This window comes from Gallus gallus, chromosome 26 (assembly GCF_016699485.2).
Source record: "Gallus gallus isolate bGalGal1 chromosome 26, bGalGal1.mat.broiler.GRCg7b, whole genome shotgun sequence".
Taxonomy (NCBI): Eukaryota; Metazoa; Chordata; class Aves; order Galliformes; family Phasianidae; genus Gallus; species Gallus gallus.
In genome coordinates, this window is record NC_052557.1 from 4,758,756 (window position 1) to 4,779,128 (window position 20,373).

At 43.8% G+C, this 20,373-nt stretch overlaps 2 protein-coding genes across 35 annotated transcripts; one reads left to right on the plus strand and one right to left on the minus strand.

Moving 5' to 3' along the window:
* Nucleotides 1-686: 686 nt before the first annotated feature.
* OARD1 (O-acyl-ADP-ribose deacylase 1) lies at nucleotides 687-4,204 on the minus strand. 3 transcript variants are annotated; one of them, XM_025143699.3, is made up of 6 exons: nucleotides 4,120-4,204; nucleotides 3,530-3,594; nucleotides 2,907-3,051; nucleotides 2,716-2,774; nucleotides 2,232-2,344; nucleotides 687-1,943 (listed from the first exon to the last, which is right to left on the minus strand). In XM_025143699.3, exons 2-6 carry the CDS (start codon nucleotides 3,560-3,562, stop codon nucleotides 1,841-1,843), a joined length of 453 nt encoding a protein of 150 aa, XP_024999467.3. In that variant the 5' UTR covers nucleotides 3,563-3,594; nucleotides 4,120-4,204; the 3' UTR covers nucleotides 687-1,840. The 3 variants fall into 3 exon arrangements, with proteins under 3 accessions (XP_024999467.3, XP_024999466.1, NP_001026092.1); XM_025143698.3 differs by lacking the exon at nucleotides 4,120-4,204 and adding an exon at nucleotides 3,989-4,112; NM_001030921.2 differs by lacking the exon at nucleotides 4,120-4,204 and adding an exon at nucleotides 3,884-4,112.
* Nucleotides 4,205-4,378: 174 nt separating this feature from the next.
* Nucleotides 4,379-18,765, plus strand: NFYA (nuclear transcription factor Y subunit alpha). 32 transcript variants are annotated; one of them, XM_046904123.1, is made up of 11 exons: nucleotides 4,389-5,159; nucleotides 6,818-6,905; nucleotides 6,995-7,116; nucleotides 8,653-8,739; nucleotides 10,951-11,097; nucleotides 12,300-12,431; nucleotides 13,037-13,142; nucleotides 13,626-13,792; nucleotides 14,601-14,774; nucleotides 15,144-15,245; nucleotides 16,073-16,954. In XM_046904123.1, exons 3-11 carry the CDS (start codon nucleotides 7,042-7,044, stop codon nucleotides 16,124-16,126), a joined length of 1,044 nt encoding a protein of 347 aa, XP_046760079.1. In that variant the 5' UTR covers nucleotides 4,389-5,159; nucleotides 6,818-6,905; nucleotides 6,995-7,041; the 3' UTR covers nucleotides 16,127-16,954. The 32 variants fall into 32 exon arrangements, with proteins under 32 accessions (NP_001376282.1, NP_001376280.1, NP_001376281.1 ...); XM_025143700.3 differs by lacking the exon at nucleotides 6,818-6,905 and adding an exon at nucleotides 8,048-8,108; XM_040652728.2 differs by lacking the exon at nucleotides 6,818-6,905 and adding an exon at nucleotides 8,048-8,108 and having other exon boundaries at nucleotides 13,644-13,792.
* The last annotated feature ends 1,608 nt before the right edge of the window (nucleotides 18,766-20,373 follow it).

Below are 20,373 nucleotides of genomic sequence, written 5' to 3' on the forward strand. Positions count from 1 at the left end.
TGACAGGTGAGACACCGTGGGACACCCACATATGAGATACTGCATATCTGGAGCACAGCATGATCAGAAGGGAGAGTTACAAGATACCAGAGAGTTTCGAGAGAATGCACAACTGCAGAGAAGCACAGAGAGAGAGAAAATATGGGATTATACTTTCCATATAACACAAGGCACAGGATAAACGGAGGTTACAGAGCAGCACACTGAAGAAACTGAGTCAGAAAGGGTTCCTTCTTCCAACTACTTCTGGATGATGTTGATTGCTGCATTGTCACAAATTTGAAAGGTGCTAAACATGCACAAATACGCAAAAAATTCTGGTATTACCTCCCAAAGCAAAACAAACAAAAACCCCAAGCAGCAATAAGAACACCTTTGGGTAGACACTGTGGCTTCTGTGGCTTTCATCTCTTTGCCACTAGATTTAAAAAACAAATATAAGCCCAAAGGCTAAATCAAGGAACACTCCTGATGTTTACTCTTGATTAGCTCAATATTCCAAGTTCCTTTGTCTCACTGAAGCTTAATTCTCACAGCTGTGTATTTGGCTACAGCAATTATCCACCAAAACCATGAAGCAAAGGACTGTCCAACAGGGAAAGAAAACAATATGTAGTTCTTAAAAGACACAAACAGAGTTTGCAGATCTCCATCAGCAAAGAAAACATACAATACAGATTCACCCATAAAGTTCAGAACAGGAAAGGCTCCGTACATTTAATAAGTAGCAAGAAGTAACAAGATACCTTATTTTACACTAACAACTTCTCAGCTGTCCCATCTATTCAGTTTATTCAATATTTATGGCATTTCTGTGGGCATTCATGTGACAGAAGTAAAAAGATTTGATATTACAGGACAGGGGTTAAACCAAACATTAAGGAAATACTCTGTCAGTTATTCAGTACTGGAACCAAACTTCCCTAAATCAAGTGTTCAGCAATGGCCTAACAAGTTGTCACTGGTTTTCACATTTGGTGACACCAAACAACGTATACCAGCCAAACTACAAACACTGTAAAAGACAACAACGAAAACACACAAAAAAAATCTTAGCTTCCATAGTAGTTTGTTTTTAAACACCGTGTCAGTCATTCACATGAGAGGATTCTCAGAAAACTGAGGACTGCATGATACCAATCACATCATACAGAATGCACCCACAAGGTGTCTTTATAAGTCTCCAGCATTCCCTTCCAAAACCCTGCTTTCCTCCTCCTGTCTACAGCCACAACACATACAGACATTGTTTGCAAGGACTGTGCTCTGATCTGACAGCAGAGTACTGAAGAACTATTAACTGCATGTTGACAGCACAATTCTTCTTGTGTACACTTTCATTTTAAGAAAAGTGCTCACGTTCAAAAGATACAAAAACTAATTTTTAATCCTGCAAAGAATAAGTATGCTATATATGAACACTGCAAATCCTGAAAAATAAAAATAGACAGAGCTCCACAGGTCATCATTATGGACCAGAACAACAAATATCTAAGCATTAGACAGCTCCAATTTCACTGCACAGGAACTGCCCGCTGTAAGAAGCTCCAGTGCAGGTAGGTGCTCTGTGGAGGACTAGTGACATCTGGTGGCCTTCTGGGACAAACTAGCAACTTCCTGAGAGTTACAATATCCCTGCTTTCAACACAGGTTCCCTGAATACTACATCCAAAATTAGCTGCTCTGAGACTCTTGATCTTTTTTATTTTCTCTTAAAGCCATGGCCACCACCAACACACGAGTGAGCTACGCTCAGAAGAATGTGCTCAGCATGCAGTTTTCACCTTCATCAATTAAGAAGTTACCACTGCTGAAAGCCAGGGAAATGAGACTCTTTTGCTCAGAGAGTATAAACAGTGATCTTTATATCTGTGCCTTCAAACACTTCCCCAAGTATTGCTGAAACCTTATCCCAATCCAGGCGGTCCAGTCCACACCCAATTCTGAAAAATAAAACATCAAAATAACTGTAATGAGCTCTTTTGGAGAATGCTATGAATAACAAGCCCTCAACTCACCATCAATCAATATAATACAGGTAAAATATGGAAATAACCAAACCTGAATGTACTTTATCACTTAAACCCACAGGGGAACACAAGCTTCCTTTACACAACAGACCAGAAGAGTTACGGTCAAGTTGATATTGAACTCTCAGAGGAGATCATTTCTCAAAAACATCCTCCTACCCAAGAAACACTGAATTGTTTACACAGCACTAATTTTCTTACTTGGGCATGGAAATGTCAGTAACTCCGTTGTTTAGACAGTGAGTTTTCATGGCTTCTAAACTCTTTCGCATGTCCTCATATGTCGGTTTGTGAGAAACTTTCTTCTTTGTAATCTAAGTATGAAAGTAAAAAATCAGTTATATCTTTGTCATTATCACTGCAAACCCCCCCCCTCCCCCCCCTCCCCAAACACACTTCACTACACCCTGTGTCCCTGTACCCACAGTCACTACTGTGAAGGGAAGGAGACTTGGAAAAAGAACTGTGTTTCATAGCTTGGAATAGTATAATTTGGCAGCTCGTTCTGTGAGCGTAGAAGTATAAATAAACACACACAAGAGACCTTGACTTCTCCTCAATAGGAAGACTCGAGTGATACATCTCACTTACTTAGGAGAAAATACTCAAAATTATTAAAGCTGTCATCATAATATCTAATACAGCTTTGTTACAGGGGAGCACTTGAGTCAGTCCCTACTCTTACCAGGTAGTAAATATACCGGTCATCTCTTTGAAGAACTGCCACCTCCCCGGTCTTCTTTTCTAAAGGGAAGAAGGTGGTATTTTAGGAACAGTTACAGTCTACTATGCAATTGACCCTCAACCCCTAGCAGCAACCTTCAAGCTGGAAATCTGTTAGTCCTTAAAAGCCTGTGATCATACAAAATTACTCACGTTGATCTAACAGCTCTTGGACGCCTCCAAACTTTTTCTTAAAAAGAACAGCTATGCCTGCACCCATGCGACAGTCCTCACTGATGCAATGAGCCAACGCGTCCGTTGGGGGGCAGGAAAACAGGTCACCCTTAACACACTTAATCTAGAAAGCAAGCACAAGTGTGAAAGCTAGGAGTGCTGGCCATGATAACAGAACACTCACATTAAACAAGTCTGTACAATGGTATCCATATGGTAGCGTGTTTAAGACGTAGATTATAAACTCAATATACTGATAACATATTTTCTACAGGTTCAGATATGAGAAACACATGCCAGCTCACTTCACACAATCAAAACTGAGAAAGGAAAAATACGTAACACAGAATACCATTACACCAGTGCACATCTACAGTACACTGTATGCCAGTGCTCCACATTCCCAGGCACTTAAAACACCTAAACTCTATGCTGATGCAAAATAACTGCATCACTGATATAAGCACAGGAAAAACACCAAGAACGAGCTTTATTATCAGCCACTTCTGTCCCAAGAGCTATATGGTACAACCCGCTGCCAAAAGCGGGCAGGAATGCCTCGGTACACACAGCACAGCCCATGTAACCCATTTTCTACGCACTTGCTCCCCCTGCTCCTGGACGTGGGTGGCCATGGTAACGTGGGCTATGGTGAAGGCTTCTGTGGCTGGAAAGATGACAGAAAGAAGAACAGAGTTAATAGGAACCACAGGCTGGGAACGAGGCAGTGTGGCTGAGAGTGCAAGGCTGAGCCGTTACTCAGCAGACACCTCTAGAGGACAAAGCACCCGCTACGGGGGAAAGAACAATAAAGGGAACCAACGCCCCTGAGCAGCGTGGGGACGTCCCACAGCAGCCCCACAGCTCCAGCCCACGAGGTAGGCCCAACCCACAGGCCTCGTGTTCTCCTCCAGGCCACCCCTGCCCCCTTCAGGACACCCCTCAGTAGAGCCCACCCGCGGGCACGACGTGAAGAACAGACTGCCGGGCCTGGGCCGGCACCGCTGCAAGCCTGGCAAGCCTGCCCAGCACAGCCCACATCGCTCGGCCCACTCCGTCACCTCCACTACAGCACTCTCGGCATCACGTGAAAATGGCCGCCGCCCCCCGCTCGCTAGCCAGCCCCTCTAGGCAGGCTGGAGGAACGCCGCCTCTATGGTACCCGCCGAGAACATTCCGAAGGCCAACCTACCGCCGCGAAAGCGCGTGCGCGAGACGCTCAGAGGCGGGACCTGCAAAACACGCGACAGGATGAGGGTGGAACCGCAGCGGCGCGTGCGCATTGCCGGCGTTGGCGGCCCCACGAGGCGCGCGCGCTCCCTAGGGCGCAGGCGCAGTCGCCGCAGCGGGGCAGGCCGCGGGTGGGCGGGGCCTGGAGCCAAGCGCCGCGACGAGGTAGGCGGGGACATCCGGAGCGAGCGCCGCCGTGCGCACGCGCCGCCTGCGCCCGCCCCCTCCCCTGTCTTTGTTCGGGGTTGGGCGCCATTTTGCGCGGCGGCTGAGTGGAGGCGCTGATTGGGTTTCGGGGGCCGGTAGCGGAGCCAATCAGCGCGGGACCCGAACCGGGGGAGCGAGGCACGGTGAGTGCGAGCAGCCAATATGGAGCCCCCGAGCGCCGGCCCCAGCGCCGGGATTGGCGGGGCCGAGTGACCAGTCAGGAGGCCGCTCGCAGGGCCGGGGCCGGCCGGCCGGGCGCTGGGGGAGCCGAGGGGACGGGGCCCGGCCTCGCCGGCGGTGGGGGGGTGGCGGTCTCGAGCGGAGAGGGCCCGGGGGCGAGCGGGCCGTGGGAGGAGAGGACGTTCGTTGGGGCGCACCGGGAGGCGCGGGGCCGAGGGCGGCAGCGATGGAGGAGAAGGCGCGGCCGCGGCTGCTGAGGAGAAGCTGTGCGGGCCCGTCCTCGGCGGGGACGCGACGCTGCCGCTGCGGGGCTGCGGGGACGGCGGCCGGCAGCGCCCCGCCCTCGAGCGGGGGGAGCGGGGCGGGCGAGCGAACCTCCCGCCGCCCCGCTGACAGATGGGCCGCGGGCTGCGCTGCCCCTCCTCCTCCTCCCCCCGCCGCCGCTGCCGCCGTCCCCTCCGCCGCCCCCCCGCCGGGCCCGGGCAGCGGGGCCCCAACGCACCTGGACACCAAATGGCGGCGGCCTCGTGCCGCTGTGCTGCAGCCCCGCCGTGCCGGCATCGCTCCGTCAGCGCGGCCCCGGGGCTGAGGCTGCTGCAGGAGCGCCGTCCCTGGGTGAGCGCCCCTAACGCGTGGCGGGGAGCTGAGGTGGCGGCCGGGCTGTGCCGCCGTCACCGCATCCCGCCTGGGGCTCCCGGGGTGGCCGTGCGCTGCCCCCGAGGCCTTCCAGCAGGCCGGGGCTGCCGCAGGGAGCTGCCAGCTCAGGGATTGAACCGCAGGGTGCAGCACGCTTTCCAATGGTGCTTTGGTGCTGAGTGGTTCTTGGTGCGGGTAATTGGCTGAGGGAGCGGTTGCCGTAGGTTCAGAACCCTCATCTATGTATGCACACACGCATATGTGAGTGCATGTTAACACAGAGCTCTTAAATCATTTTTGGTGCAGACAGTTGCTGAGCAGGAGCTGACAAGTGAGATCAGCTGTGGGAGGAGCGCCTACTGAAGGCAAAGGCTGAGCTTTAAAATTCAGCTTTGATATAGTAACACTGGTGCTGTTTTGTTTCAGTGAAGGAAATGAAGTAATCCCTTGGAGGGCTGTGATCCCGCACATGTGAAACCTTCAGCTCCTAGCCACAGCCTGTGCACCCAAATTCGGACTGCAGTGCTATCTCCTGCTATAGAGACGGGATGACACAAGGGATCTGAGAGAAAACATTTTCAAATACAAGTGTTCTTTAATTTCTGATTTGGTGTTAAGAAAGCCCGAGATCCTCTTGCAAATAGAGCTTAGCGGTGTCCTGTGCTTGTTAGTGAGCAGCTTCCCTGCAGGATGAGCTGCTTCCTGGAAAGCCCACAGGCAGTGAAGGTAGAAATTAAATATACTGTGCAGAAACTTTGATAGGCAGCGTCATCTGCAGGGGAAAAAAAAGCATCTTCTGGTAGGCAGTGAGAAGCCATTGCTAAATGAGCCACGGATGGAGTTGATATTGCATCAGAGTGCAGGGCCTCCCTTTGCTGTGACTCAGGTTATCATTGTGGTCTCCAGGGTTAGTGTCGCTGCATCAGAACTCTGAACCAAAGTCCTGATTCTCACATTCTTATGGCTGGGTATCCTGTCTCTCGTAATAAGACTTGCCTGCAGTCCATCCTCGTGCACAGTAGCTAATGCTAAAAGAAATCAGTGATAAATGTGATAAATAATTGTGCGTTTTCTTACCTTACAGGAATAAGGTGATGTAGGTAGAGCTGTTGGGAGAAATTACACTGAAGCACAAAGGATGTTGTAAAGTGAAAGGGCAGGAGGTTTGAGCAGTTACAGCCGTAAGCACAGCAACCCTTCCAGTTAGTGGAAGTTGGGACTGCATTCTGTATGCATTTTTTCTTGAAAAGCGTTGCTTTTCTTTTTGTTGCTGTTTTAGGCTTGGAAGGTGAAAGTTAAATGCTGCCTTTTCAGCAACGTAACAGTCCTGGGGTAAATCAGATATCTCATTAAAAGTAAGAGTAAGAATTCCTGTGTTGATGAACTAAGAAGAAATGTGAGGGAGAAGGAGGTAATGGAACGAAGTGTGTTGTTCCATTAGCATGTTCTTTGTATGTCTAGGCAAGGTCCTGGAGATGAGATCTGCTGTCTTCTCAGAATATATGTAAGGAAGGAGAAGAAGGAAGAGAGATAAGGAGGGACTGTTGTGTAGTTGGGGAGGGAGAGGCTGTTTCACTTGGTTTTAAGTCTCAATGTCTAGTTCAGTTTTACACCTAAACCTTGTTTCTGTCCTAAAGTAAGGTGACATTATCAAAGAGGAAGGTCTGCAATTAAACCATGGCCGTTAATCTGAGTGTGCGCAAGGCACCACCTTCACGTTAGCAGGTGCTTTGCTTTTTGGCTGCTGTAGGATACAACAACCTTCAAACTTTGGGACAATAATCACGTGGTTTTTTTTTCTCTTTTCTTGCCAGGTACACAGACTGCGCTGTGCCTTGGTCAGCGTTGGATCTGAAGCGCTATGGAGCAGTACACAGCCAACAGTAACAGTTCCACAGAGCAGATCGTTGTGCAGGCGGGGCAGATTCAGCAGCAGGTATGGGGAGTTGCAGTGGGTGAGCTGGTGTTGGTGGGTTACAAACCTTCAAAGTTGCACAGAACCAGCCAGATGCTTTGTGATCCCCTCTGAGTTTACCTGAGTTCTGTCGCTACAGCTGTGGTCTGGTCTTGTTGAAATCACAGTAAATAGGTTTATAAAATAAAATACCTTTATTAAGAAACTAGTTTTAATTCCAGTGCAATAGGGAGTTTACAGTCTGGTGGTGATGTGAGGAAACTAACGTCCTCTGGAAATGGGAGGAAACAATACAAAAGAAATATGTACTGAAATCCTTCAGCTTTGTGCTTCGAATGCATCAAAATGAGCACAAGAATTGCAAAAAAACCAACCAACCATGTAACTTTGGATGAGTTCATCCATTCCAGAAAGAAGTTTCTAGTTTATCTGTTATAACATGCCAGCTGTTTGGCTGGTTTTGGTTTGGTTTTAAGGCTTATAGGTTTTCAGTGTTAAGTTTCATCCACTCACATTGAGTAATGCACTTACAAAAGAGCTGTGCTGCTGCTGAACTACTTTGGTTGCATCTTTGTTCAAGGCAAGAAGTGTGTCTTAGTTTGCCATGTACATGATTAAGATGCTGGATTATGTTTTCAATGAGACACTGCTTTGCCATCAGCCTGCTGGAGTGCTCAATGGCTTCGAGCAGCTTCTTCCACTGAATTTAGTTGAGTTTGATTTTTTTTTCAGTAAGAATAAGATTTTAATAGAAATTAGAAGATGACAAATTAAGAATTATCAAAAATACCTGATTCCAGCAGGTAACCGAAGACATATTTGATTTTATTGGTACCTTCTAAGCAATAGAGGTAAAACCATTCAGTGACCTGTTTCGTTTTTAGTACGTGCTCTCAAACAGTGATTTGCTGCGTATGAAACATTTCTGTAAGTGATTTTTTTTCTTTTGAAGAAGCCAGTTGTACAGCTTTCAAGAGAGAGGCCGTCCTTCGTCTCTCAAAATGCTAACACAGTTATCATTGATTATTTTGGGACTCTTACTAAGGAGGCTAAAGATAGACGAGGCTTTTAGATTTAACTGCTCTTGCAACATCTCAAGATCATCCTTCAAGGTCAGTGGTGGGAAGACACTGATGCAGGGATGACACAGATGAACTCGTAGTCTGCTGTGCTGCTCTTCTGCGCAGAAGGGAATGTATGGCCTTTATTGTAGCAAACAAGTCATAATTTTGGAAGCCTTTCACAAGAAGTTGAGTAGTGAAAGGAAACATTAAGCAGATAGGCAGCAGCCTAAGGCAGCGAAGCAGAGAATTTAATTTCTGCAGAATGACCTCTCGTGTTTTTTGTAACCGACTTCTGTTTGGAATGTTGAAGCTTACCAGTGGGATGTGCGGATTTGCCAGTATTCCATTCTTAGATTTGTTAAATCACTTTCCATATGTTCCAAGAGCAGCGTATATATGAATTTTAAAATTCATCCTCTCCAGCAAAGTGTGGTTGTCTCTTGTGTGAGCTGTGCATTTCCGTGTTTCAAGCTCTTCCTGTTCCTGTTCCCAGCAGCAGGGTGGTGTCACTGCTGTCCAGTTGCAGACTGAGGCCCAGGTGGCATCCGCCTCAGGCCAGCAAGTCCAGACACTCCAGGTAGTGGTGACCTCTCTAATCGTGTTTGTGAGCACTGCATGACTCTCCCCATCACCACATATCTAATGCTGTGTTTTTTACAGGGTTTGAAATAGGGACAGGAAAATTGTTGGCTGATACTGTGTGCTTTATGTGAGGCTTCCCATGAAGAGAGTGAGGTTATAGCTTTTCATTGGATCACAGGTGTATTCATGAATTCCAGCTGTTGTAATTCAGAAAGCAAATAGTGGATGAAATGGGAGTCAAAAGGGAAGAAACCCACCAAGATAATGAAGTCAAGAGACAGAACTTAAAAGAGATACAGCTTAAAGATTTTCTGTACTTCCAAGATTACATTTCTGATACTCACTGTGAGTAGTTCTGCGGGTTTTTTTCCTATGTGAAAGAGAGACGGAGAGGTAGGGGGTGACCCATCAGCGTGAAGAGAGAAACATTTTTATCTGTAATTGGAAAAGCTACCTGGGAACAGTATTGGCTCCTGCAGGACTGAGATAGCTCATTTCTCGCCTGTATATATACATTGCAGGGAAACTCAGACATGTCTCCTAACAGCAGATACAATAGAAATTGGAAAGAAATTCACGGTCATTTCAAGCCCTGGTTTACTTCGATGCGAAGCACTCTGGGCCATGCAAACACATTTGTAATCTCATTAGCTCACGTAGGAAATTTGTGAAGGAACTGATGAGCCCTGGACAGCTGTAGTTTAGCAATGCATTGTTCACTATTTTGGTTTTGCTTGAGGTTTGAATGGTCTCGCCAGGTGTCAGGTTGAACACAGCATTTTTTATGTTTGGAGTTCAAGTATGAAAAGCTGGCTGACTTGAATTGCTTGGATCACTGTGGCCTCCTACTTCTCCCCACTTTTTTTTTTCCTTTGCTTGCCTTAATGCATTAACAAGAATCCTGGAATGTACATTTTACTTTCTGCCTATTGGATATAGTACTGCTGCCTGTGCTTCTCTGGCTGACATGAGCATGCTTTTATCTCTCATGACTCAAAACACACACTGCCCCTTTTGTCAGTGACTTCTATGTGTTAGCTACATTGCTGAGGAATGAGCGGATCAACGTGGCAAGGGGATCAGGTGACCTATAAAGCTACCGTGTTCTATTTAAGGTGTTGATCCCTGGGATACGACTGTGTGGTTGAGTCTGTTTATGTGTTAACACATAGTTCACTAGGGTATTTGAACTATGCAAAAGGAAGTTGTTGGGTTTTTTAAGGGAAATGTGATGAAAATCTGTGCTGATACTTAGTCTGGTGTTCTACAGTGAAAGTGCTTGAAGAGTGAATGTTTGGTACTGCCTGTTCTTGAATTTTACTGCTAGAAAACCCACGAACTCTTGTTTTTTTGTGGTTTTTTGGTTGTTTTTTTTTTTTTTTTGTCACATTGTTCTGGTTTGTAAACAACTTGGAGCGTAGTTAAGAGTAATTACGTAGTTCAAAAGGCTCGCATTCCAGCTGTGGAGGTATGGCTTTGGGAGAGTTTGGGGACTTGGAAGGTAATGAAGTTTAAATGGAGTTTCTCTCCTTGCCTTTTTTTTTTCATAAAGCTTTTACTAGTGACCAATTGCAGTGACCTTTATGTGCAATTTGGAAATCTGCTATAAGTTTTTGTCCAAGAAATGTCTGCAGCTCATTTTCTGTCACTCTTCCTTACTGAGCTGCATTTTGTGCTGTTACATTAATAATTTCACTTAATAGCCGTGAAAAAATTCTCTGAGTATCACATGCTGTATATTGGTTAGGAAATGGAAATGTTGTAAGCATGTAATTGGAGAGAGTGAAGCTGCTGCAGAATCTCCCTGCCAGAGTGGCTTACTTTGAGCTTTTTCTCATTAGGAGTCTCAGTAAAAGATTAGGAGTGCTGTAGTTAATGAAGTTTCTTTTATTATACTTTGCTCTTGGGCTGTGCATGAATGTACTTATAGTGTCTGGAAAAGTTGTCCAGCTTTTATGCTTTATTGGTTAGAGTGCAGCAGGAAAAGATAATTTACAAAATCCAGCAGTGCAGCGTGGAGGGAGCTGTAGAAACTAAAGGTATTTGATGCTGATGATGAGCCCAGCACAGTGACTCTTGCTCAGTTCTCTGGCTGGTCATTACATTAAGATAGGTAAGCAGTTAGCTGTGTGTGCTATCCACTTCAGATCCTGGTTTTGCACCATCAGACTTTTTCATTGTTCTGTTTGTTTTCTCTCCTGTTCCCCAGGTCCAGGGGCAGCCGTTAATGGTGCAGGTGAGCGGTGGGCAGCTGATCACATCGACTGGCCAGCCCATCATGGTGCAGGCTGTGCCTGGGGGCCAGGGCCAGACAATCATGCAAGTCCCTGTTTCTGGAACGCAAGGACTGCAGCAGGTGAGATAACCCTAATTTCATTAGAGATAAATTGCAAAGAATGAACTGCTATGTTCTTGCCTTGTCAAACAGAGCGTGTTCGCCTCAGCGCTGTTAGAACGGCCTGGGCAGCGATGGCTATGGATCTGCCACGGTGAACTGTATTTAAGAGTGGATCTGAAATACACTTCGTATTGGGCTTTGTATTTTAAGGGATAGTGAAAGCTTTCCAAGTCCATTAGAATACACTCGAATTCTTTAAAAAAAGAAAACTTGAAAATAATTCTTGTGCTTGAGTTCATCTTACATGTGATGGCAGAAGGTGGATTTAAACGTTTCCATTGCAAATAAAGTCATATTGTGGAAGGATATGTGATGATTTTATTGGATGCAATTGCTTTGAATTATTTAAAGGACAGTTTTTAAATTTCAGCAGGTGCTCAAAACGTGTTCCTCAGAAATAAGGGAAGAACTGCTAACAGCAGCATGGTGGAAGTCTTGTAGTGATTAGAGAATGAGATTTGGGAATGAAGTTCTGCATGGTCCAGGAAGGCATGTGGTGGTGGTGGTGGTGTCTTGAGAGGTTTATTTAGTTATTGAAATCAAACTCTTTGGCTGAAAGGCAATATTTTTTGTGTTAGGTTCTTTATGCTGTGGTTGTTGAGGGAGGTCTGTAACTGGGTTCTAAAGCAGAAGCTTCAAACCATATCCCAGTTTCTCTTTTTTTTTTTTATCTCAAAAAAAATGTTCCGAATTGGTGGAAAGATTTCTCAAAACTGAAGACATTTTTATTTGTGTCCTGAGTACTTCCCTATGCTGGATGATTAACATTCTGCACATATCTTAAATCTTACTCCTCGTTTCTTTGACCTGAGTGGTATTTCTAGTTTTGTGTGAATTTATTTCTTCTGACTGTTTTAGTGTGTAAGCAGTGGAGAGCTGCTAGAACATGACAACACTGGCATGTTACATGTTACATTTTCTCTATTCTGTACGTTCCTGACTGCTATTCTATTCTATCGGTGACTGCTGTGTCACAGGGAAGAGTAATTTAAAACTCTTCATTTTAAAATAGAAAAAGAGAAGTTTCAGTGCTTTTTTTTCCTTTTTTTTTTTTTTCTTTGCAGCAATAAATCATCCTCAGATGATCTGGTAATGCTGAGGCCAAGGAGGGAGAAATAAGAGGCATAGTTAATGTTCCTTTCTGACTCTTTCTTCCACAGATTCAGTTGGTCCAGCCAGGTCAGATTCAGATTCAAGGTGGGCAGGCTGTACAGGTACAGGGGCAGCAGGGCCAGACCCAGCAGATCATTATACAGCAGCCACAGACTGCAGTTACTGCTGGCCAGACACAGGTAACTGCACCAGCATGAAAGGGTTTTCTTGAGAGGAACAGGAAGCAGACTTGGCAAATGACTTAAGATATGGTTAAGTAAAAAGGGAAAAAAAAAATTAATGTGGAGGAGAACTTGAAAATAAAATTAATATCTTTGTAGTGTTTCATACGTAACCCTGGGACAGAATAGACTGCATGTTCTTATCCATCGTGTTTCTGTATATTGGTTCATGGCTGTTTTTGTCTATTTGTTGCAATTTGAAAACATAAGTATTGCTAATGTCATACTTGCGCCATTCTGTGCAGTAGTCCAGCCATACCTGGGTTTTCTGCTGTTTCTTTTGGTTAGGACCAGAATTTAATGTACTGATAATGAGAGAGGAAAGCTGGAACTTGTTTCTCTGAATGTTAAATACTACAGTATTAGAAAAAGTTTATTATACATGCGTCAGGTACTTTACCTTCAGTTCAGTTGGTTTGTACTCCATGCTATTTCTTTATGCTAGTAATAAAGCAAAAGAAATACGTGCCTGAAACGCCATAAGCACTGTGTATTAATTCAGAAACTGTGAAATTTGAGAAAGAAGCAATTTTTAAAGTTCCTGTGTTCTTTGTTTTGTTTAGACTCAGCAACAAATAGCAGTTCAAGGACAACAAGTAGCACAAACGGCTGAAGGCCAGACCATAGTCTATCAGCCCGTTAATGCTGATGGAACCATTCTCCAGCAAGGTATGAGCTCTGGTGCAAAAAGTCGGGACTTCACAAAGTCTATTTTATAGGTTTTCATTTCCCTGTAATGGCTGTCAGTACAAACAGTGGGTTGCAGTGCTGGTTGGTAGTGCTGTGACTGTTGTGATGTGAAGGCACAGCAAATGGAAGAAGAGATGTTTGTATTGTTAGGAGTTTGGCAGGTAGATCTTGCCATAGAAAACTGAGAAATCCTTTTTTTTTATTTGATAAGAGCTGTTAGAATAGGAATGCTCGTTTGCTTCTGCACTTTCAAATACCTGCTCTCTACCTGAGCCTGGGATTGCAGTGCAGATAGAAAAAAAACAAAGTACGGTTTAGTTGATACCTTGTAATGCATTTCTAAATCCTATGGAAGGGTGAATGAGTGGAAAACAGAAGTGGGACTAATGGTGTTCCCTTCTTTCTGTGTGCGTGTTTTTGTTTGTTTTGTTTTCTTTTCTTTTGTGTTTTATTTTCTTAAAGTTACAGTCCCTGTTACAGGCATGATCACCATTCCAGCAGCCAGTTTGGCTGGAGCACAAATTGTACAAGCAGGAGCCAACACCAATACCACCAGCAGCGGACAGGGGACTGTTACAGTGACACTGCCAGTTGCTGGAAATGTTGTCAATTCAGGTGGAATGGTTATGGTATGTATTTAACTCTCTATTTAACTCGAAGATAGAGCTGTAAGGTGTCAGTGCTTAAGCTGTCGTCTGAGATCCATCCTGTCTTAATGTAGTCAGTCTTCTCAGTAGCTAACAGGAGTTAGGAGTTTAAGGGATGAAAGTTTTCAGTTTTAATGGCCACTGTCCTGTTGTGATCTGTATATTCTGTACTTACTTTCAGCTACAGTGGATTGAGTTAAAAAAAAAAAAAAAAATCTAGGAGCTGAAATTCAAAATAAGCTCTTAGCTGATAAGCAGACATTGAAAAAGATTGAATCGACTGTTGCATTTCTTGAGGATTCCTTAGCATTTGTTTTTCTGATTCTTAAGATTTTTTTCTGCCAGTTCTTATGTCTTTGTAGTTTGATGCCTTTCAACTTGAACTTTATTGTTCATCCCCACTAGATGTCAGCAGCTCTATGAGTAATAATTGCTTAAGAAATGCTCTGGAATTATCATATAAATTAAAGAAGTCATAGCCTAAAAGAAGGGGAAGTGATGGGCATATCCTGCATGCAAATTAAACAAGATGCAATAACATAGTCATAGAATTGTGTATTGTGTTGAAATTTTACCATTATCAGGAAGAAAAAGAAGTCCAAATGGTGTGTCATTGATTTATTTAAATTTGTCCTGCAGTTTGAGAATGACTTCGCTCCTTTCAGTTTAAATTGATGCGTTAACTGAAGAAAAAACAAGCCCATTCCATCCTAAACACTTTAAAAAGTATATTTCTGCATTCCCTTTTCATTCTAAACTAAAAGTTCTAAAACCATTCTTCTCTGTACAGATGGTACCTGGGGCTGGATCAGTACCAGCTATCCAGCGAATACCTTTGCCTGGAGCAGAGATGCTTGAAGAAGAGCCCCTCTATGTAAATGCTAAGCAGTATCATCGAATCCTGAAGAGGAGGCAGGCACGTGCAAAGCTTGAAGCGGAGGGGAAAATTCCCAAAGAAAGAAGGGTGAGAATATAACACAAATCTTACACAGGGCTGCTGTATGAGAAGGGCACAGAAATTCATCTCTGCCAGAAAAAATGAGGATTGGGATCTTAGGATTTTTTCCTTTTTTTTTTTCTCTTGTTCATAAACTACATCTGAGTAATCTCTAAGTCCCATGGTGGCAGTAAGTGCTTCCTTTCCATGTGTTTAATAGCTCATCTAATGTCACTGTATTGCAAACAGGTCTTTACAGTAAACATTTTATTTCAGGGGTGGAGGGGAAGAATGGAGTCTGCATCGGGTTTTTGTTCCGTGTTCTCAATTACTATAAGTACTGAACTAAGGAGGAATAGGCTGCTCTCATTGCTCTTCTCTTCCATGTTGTGACAGAAATACTTGCATGAATCTCGGCATCGTCACGCCATGGCCAGGAAGCGAGGAGAAGGTGGACGTTTCTTCTCACCAAAGGAAAAAGACAGTCCCCATATGCAGGTAAGTAGAACTTTGTCTGTTCTTCGGGCGGCTCCTGCTTTGAGTTCTTCAGGTTGCATTTTAGAGGAGCGTTTCTACTGTTCTCTGTTCTTTTTTGGGGTTAGGCTGCTGACCTTTGTCCCTCCCTGCCTTCAGATTTTTGTTTCAAACTTTGTAAAGAAATGCCCCCTCTCACTTTGTTTAGAGAGCAAGGACCTATTTATCTCGAGTAATTAATCGTAGTAACCTTGATAGAAATGTATTCACTTTGTTTTACAAATAGAGAATGCTTGTATTTATTGTCCTAAGAAATACAATCTGTGCAGCTGTTGTGATTGCATACCAGAAGTTTCCTTGTTAGGACGTGTATTAAGGGTCATGCTTTATCTCACACATGTTGGAAAATTCAAAAATGTGTCTCTGATTCTTAATTGCCTACTTAGATACGTAAATAAAATGCAAGACAGTTTTTCGAAGGAGGGAATACCATAGGGTAGAAGTAGCAAATTCTGTTGTTGACCAGTGCTTTAAAGTAGACCTGTGACTTTAGTGGAAGAATACTTCTCACTCTAAAGTGGAATCCTTTCCAAATACTAGACCTAGACCTTCCATTATTAGGTCTTCCCAAATACCAGAAACAATATGTTGTAAGGAATTATTAATGTATATGTATCACAGTTATCTTACGGTGGCTTGTAACACCCAGTAGAAATGTGACATGTTTGAAGATCATGGGCAGAGGGGGGGATATGGGAGTCTCTTCTCTTGACAAAGGTAGTTGTATGTGACTCTCTGATTTTATGGAAAATTCTGGAAATTACAACATGACTTCTATTTTCTATCTGTAGGATCCATCTCAGACCAATGAAGAAGCAATGACACAGATGATCAGAGTCTCCTAATCACTGCTAACATAAAAATGTAACTGAATTCCTGTCCCTTCTGCAAGTCTGTTCTACCTTACCATTGTATCAAGCAAGTCTTTCAATGGGACAATCACCACATCACAGCCTATCCTTTTCTACAGAACAAACACCACTTTTTCAGTGTGTGGTAAAGATTTTAACTGCAGTTGATTCAACTAATAGAAACTTAATGACTTTCTTGGTATACTTTTCTGATTCAGTGCAGGGATTTCAGTCTGACAGCTCATGCTTTTTTTTTTTTTCCCCTTTATAACATCTCTTGCATTAAGATTGGCCATGGTGAGTGTACCACTGACTGACCAGCAATAACTGGCATGCTGAAGGAGGGCCAGCAAAGACTTCTTGGAGTTATGACCCTTCTGTGCAGCAACATAATCCAGTTTATAGCAACCAGCACTGATGTGGCTATACCACGGTACTTCATTTTCCCAGTAGAGAATTGTCATTTACATCCACTACTTACATCTTTGGATTTACTGTCTACTGAACTGTTCTCTGCTGTTGCATCTGCACTTGTAAAACTGACAGAAACTGAAGGGGGTTCTCTTAAGCTCCACTCTGTAAAATATGTAAGCAGCAAGCTCTTCTCTGAGAAGAGTTCAGCCATCAAGTCAAAGTGATCAAAACAGTTCAAGATTATTGCAAGACTTGATTTATTGTGGATCTGTTCTAAAAAGTAAGAGTGGAGAGGGTTATTGATGTGAGGATAAGGCTTTAGTTAGTAAATACGATTTATTGGTGTTTTTTGGTATGTTTATTGCCAGCAGGTAATGCTTTGGAATATTAAAGTATTGAAACTTTCAAGTGAGTCTCTTCCGAAGGATTATTTTTAAAACCTTTGTTTCTAACCTAATCAGTCTGATGCATGGTTCTCCAAAAGAAATACAGTCTGCAATGTCAGAGTGATAACACTTGACCATCTTTTTGACAGCATTTCCTGACGTGTGTTGTAAATCAGTTCCATGGTTCTCATTCTGCATAGAGTGAGGAACTGCTTCATGATGGTGGAAGCCCAGGGCCATTCAACCAGGTGCACACTGATGTTTTCAGAGGACTGTTAAATGAAGGCGTGTATTAGTTAATTGTTCAGGCTATCAGACAGCTTACAGACTATCCACTTAAAAAAGAAGAGTTTTTAAGATGTGGCACTCGACGTTGTTACATTTTTAAAAAATAATAACAGTATAGTGTTTTTTTCCTACAACTAGTTTCTGGCTGCATACCTTAATGCAACTTCTTGTTGTTCATTACAGATTTTTAAGCTTGCCCTGTTCTTAGGATGTGAAATGTGATGGAGTCTGTAATACATATACAAGCAACCTGTGAAGCAGAGTGCTTGCCTAGGTACTAAGTGTTTAGGTCAGCCACCTGTGAAGACACATAGCCAGTATAAATATGAAGAGGAGGAGCAGGTTTGGCATTTACAGTAAGGCAGCTGGGTTTTCTAAATGAAGTTCAGTTTATTCTCTTCTGAACTTCTAGCTCTGTACTCTTACCCTTACGCAACTGATATGGTAAGCTGAAGCAAAGCTGACAAAAAGTTCTGCAAGGCAGTCCTGCAGCTACAGAAAGAGGTGAAAGCCCAGTTCGAAATAGATCTTTGGATTTCAATTATAAAAATTATATTAATAATCTAGTGTTCTGCTCACAAATTTTACATGAGGGTTTTTTCTAGCTATTCAAAAGGCATTGATGGCATTTTTGGTGCCTTTGGTTGCTTCTGCCTTAAAATACTTAGCCAGCTAGAGCGTGGTGCTTCTTTCTTTTTCAGTCAGTAACTATAAAATCCTCACCTGGCATTTCTCATGAAGTCACCCATTTCAGGAAACCCACCGCTCTCGTTTAGTGAAGGAAGAACAAAACCTTTTCCTTAGTTGAATTTTCCGCACTATTGTAAATACTTTTTTAAGCATCTGTACATTTTGTCAATAGGATATTCGTGTGCTGGAGGAATATTTCTGTGCTGGAGTAAGATGGCCTCCGTAACATTTCTGTTCTTCAACTGACAGCTAATCTCTGTCCCAGAGAACCCCCTCAGACAGTTGGAAGTTATGGAAGCAGAGATCGTTGCTCTGATATATGTTTTTGTTTATTTCTTTTAAAATAGTAATTCTTGTTTTTCTTAAGGAAGTTGTAAACTTCTTCAACTAGAACTTTTTTTTCCCCAATGAGCCCTTCATATATAGGTTATCTGATCTATTGTTGTAGAATGTGTACTAAGGCTTATGGATTCGTGTTACTTAGGAAGCTTTACTGTTAATACTTCAAATAAGGATGTGAAAGCCTGAGTGCAGCATTTTTCACCTGCATTGGGTTGTTTGTGTTGGCCTCTAAAAGCAGTGTTTGCTTAGTGGAAGGGTGACACGTTGAGGACGGTCCTTGAGTGATGCTGGAGCGCTTCAAGGCTTTGCATGTTAAAAACGGGAGGGAGGAAAAAAAATTCTTTGGATGTGGGGGGTGGGGGGGGGTTACTGAAATTTGCATCATGTAAGGCAAAGTTTGTATATAGTTTATAATTTTTTTTATATAATGCATTTTTTCAAGTGTATTTTGGTCTTTAATAGATGCAATTGTAAGTACTGTGTACACTATCCAGCTAATAAAAATTTATAAACGAAGTAGCGGCTCTAGCTCTGCTTTTAAGTCCTCCTTTCCGTCAACGGGAGAAACCCTTTTCCTCATCCGCCATTTCTCCGCTTGAGGGAACCGCTAGTGCAGGCCTGGCGCCTGCGAGCGCTGGAAGCCGATTGGCTGAGGGGAGCTGCGGCGTCCCGCCTCGCGTGCTTATTGGTGGGTGCTGCTCTGAGACATCTCTGATTGGCTGGTGGTGCCCTGCTAGTTTCCCGCCCGGCGGGGACAGCGTCTCAAAATGGCGGCGGAGGGGCTGTAGAGAGTTTGATGGGGAGGGCGTAGCTCAGCTCTGAGGCAAAGGAAGATTACATCGCCCTCTTGGAGTTGGGAATGGCCTCTCGGCTGCGGAAAGGAAGGAAGGCTGCTCTCACGGGGTCAGTGTTCCTTCTGTGCGTTCTTTGAGTGTGGAGAAGCTGTTGGGGGGAATCTCTGGGCTGTGGGTAAAGGAGGCGCATAGTAATTAGCGTGGTAGTTTTTTGCTTCAGACAATAACAATTTGGGGAAATATGCCTAGAAGTCATGCTGTCTCTTTTCCCTTGCTAGTCCAGTTCCTGGATACCTATTGGCATAATGCGCCACTTGCCTGAGGGCTATCTCCTGTGTGCGTGCTGCAGGAGTCATTGAGTAATTATCCCTGAGAAGTCTTCCTGAAGAGTCAAATGATGGTATAGAAACAGCCTCTGGAGCACAGGGAGTGCCCTATGGGTGCTGCGCTGGAATCTGCTCAGGGTTGTGTAAGCATAAAAGAGGACACTCTACCTTCACATTACCCAAGTGCTGTTCTTCCCCAAACATTTACTCTCTTGTATTGCTGGTTATCTTCCAGAAGGGTGGTTTATTCTTGTCCCCAAACTCCCTAGTATCGTGCCATTATCTTTATTTGCTCAAATATGACAGAACAGAGACTGTTAGAGCTTATTTTTTGTGTTTTGGTACAAAAGGAAGTTTTCCTCTTAAGAGGATTGGGCAGGCTTTGAAAGGTTTAAGAAATGCTCAGCTTCCATGTCTGCCTGCTAATCCCTCTCAGGCATGCTGTTCCTTCCACGCATGCTGCTCAGGATCTCTCAGCAGTATTGTAACTTCAGCAATGATAACATAAATACTTTTATCAGGGCTGAGGTCCTGCGCTGTTAGGCAGTCTTTTTGTACGGTATCAAGTAGTTGTATGCTACTGCATTGCTGAAACTGTTCTTCAGTATGTTTACTGTTTGCAAAGCTCTTTGGGTTAATAGCTGCCATGTATACATATTAAAAAAAAAAAAAAAAAAGCAAAATATTGCATTGATCCTATTCATTTGTTCCTGTGTTCTTGGGATATGCTTTATTTTAGAAGGGATACACTAAACTTTGCAGATACTTGTGGCCATACAGTGTGTTCTTGAAAGCATAGGAATTGCTGCTACAGTTCTTGGGGCTTGGTTTTGCCCTCGCTGGTGCAAAAGCAGATCTTTGCTAGCAGAGGTGTTGAGCTTGCATGAGTGTCGCCTGCTGCCAACAAGCAGAACAAAAAGGGCATCTTTAGTCCAAGTGCTGTTGTGTTTCTTTCTCCTGCATAGGATGCCTTAACAGTGCTTTCCACGTGAACCCAACTG

Coding starts and splice junctions, on each gene's coding strand:
- OARD1 (NM_001030921.2), bottom strand. CDS start 3,968: ATGTGGGCTGTGCTGGGCAGGCTTGCCAGGCTTGCAGCGGTGCCGGCC. Junction 2,345..2,715: donor ACCGGTATATTTACTACCTG/GTAAGAGTAGGG, acceptor TTTCATACTTAG/ATTACAAAGAAGAAAGTTTC. Junction 1,944..2,231: donor ACTGACATTTCCATGCCCAA/GTAAGAAAATTA, acceptor TTTATTTTTCAG/AATTGGGTGTGGACTGGACC.
- NFYA (XM_025143700.3), top strand. CDS start 4,941: ATGGGCCGCGGGCTGCGCTGCCCCTCCTCCTCCTCCCCCCGCCGCCGC. Junction 8,740..10,950: donor AAGTCCAGACACTCCAGGTA/GTGGTGACCTCT, acceptor CCTGTTCCCCAG/GTCCAGGGGCAGCCGTTAAT. Junction 15,246..16,072: donor AAGACAGTCCCCATATGCAG/GTAAGTAGAACT, acceptor TTCTATCTGTAG/GATCCATCTCAGACCAATGA.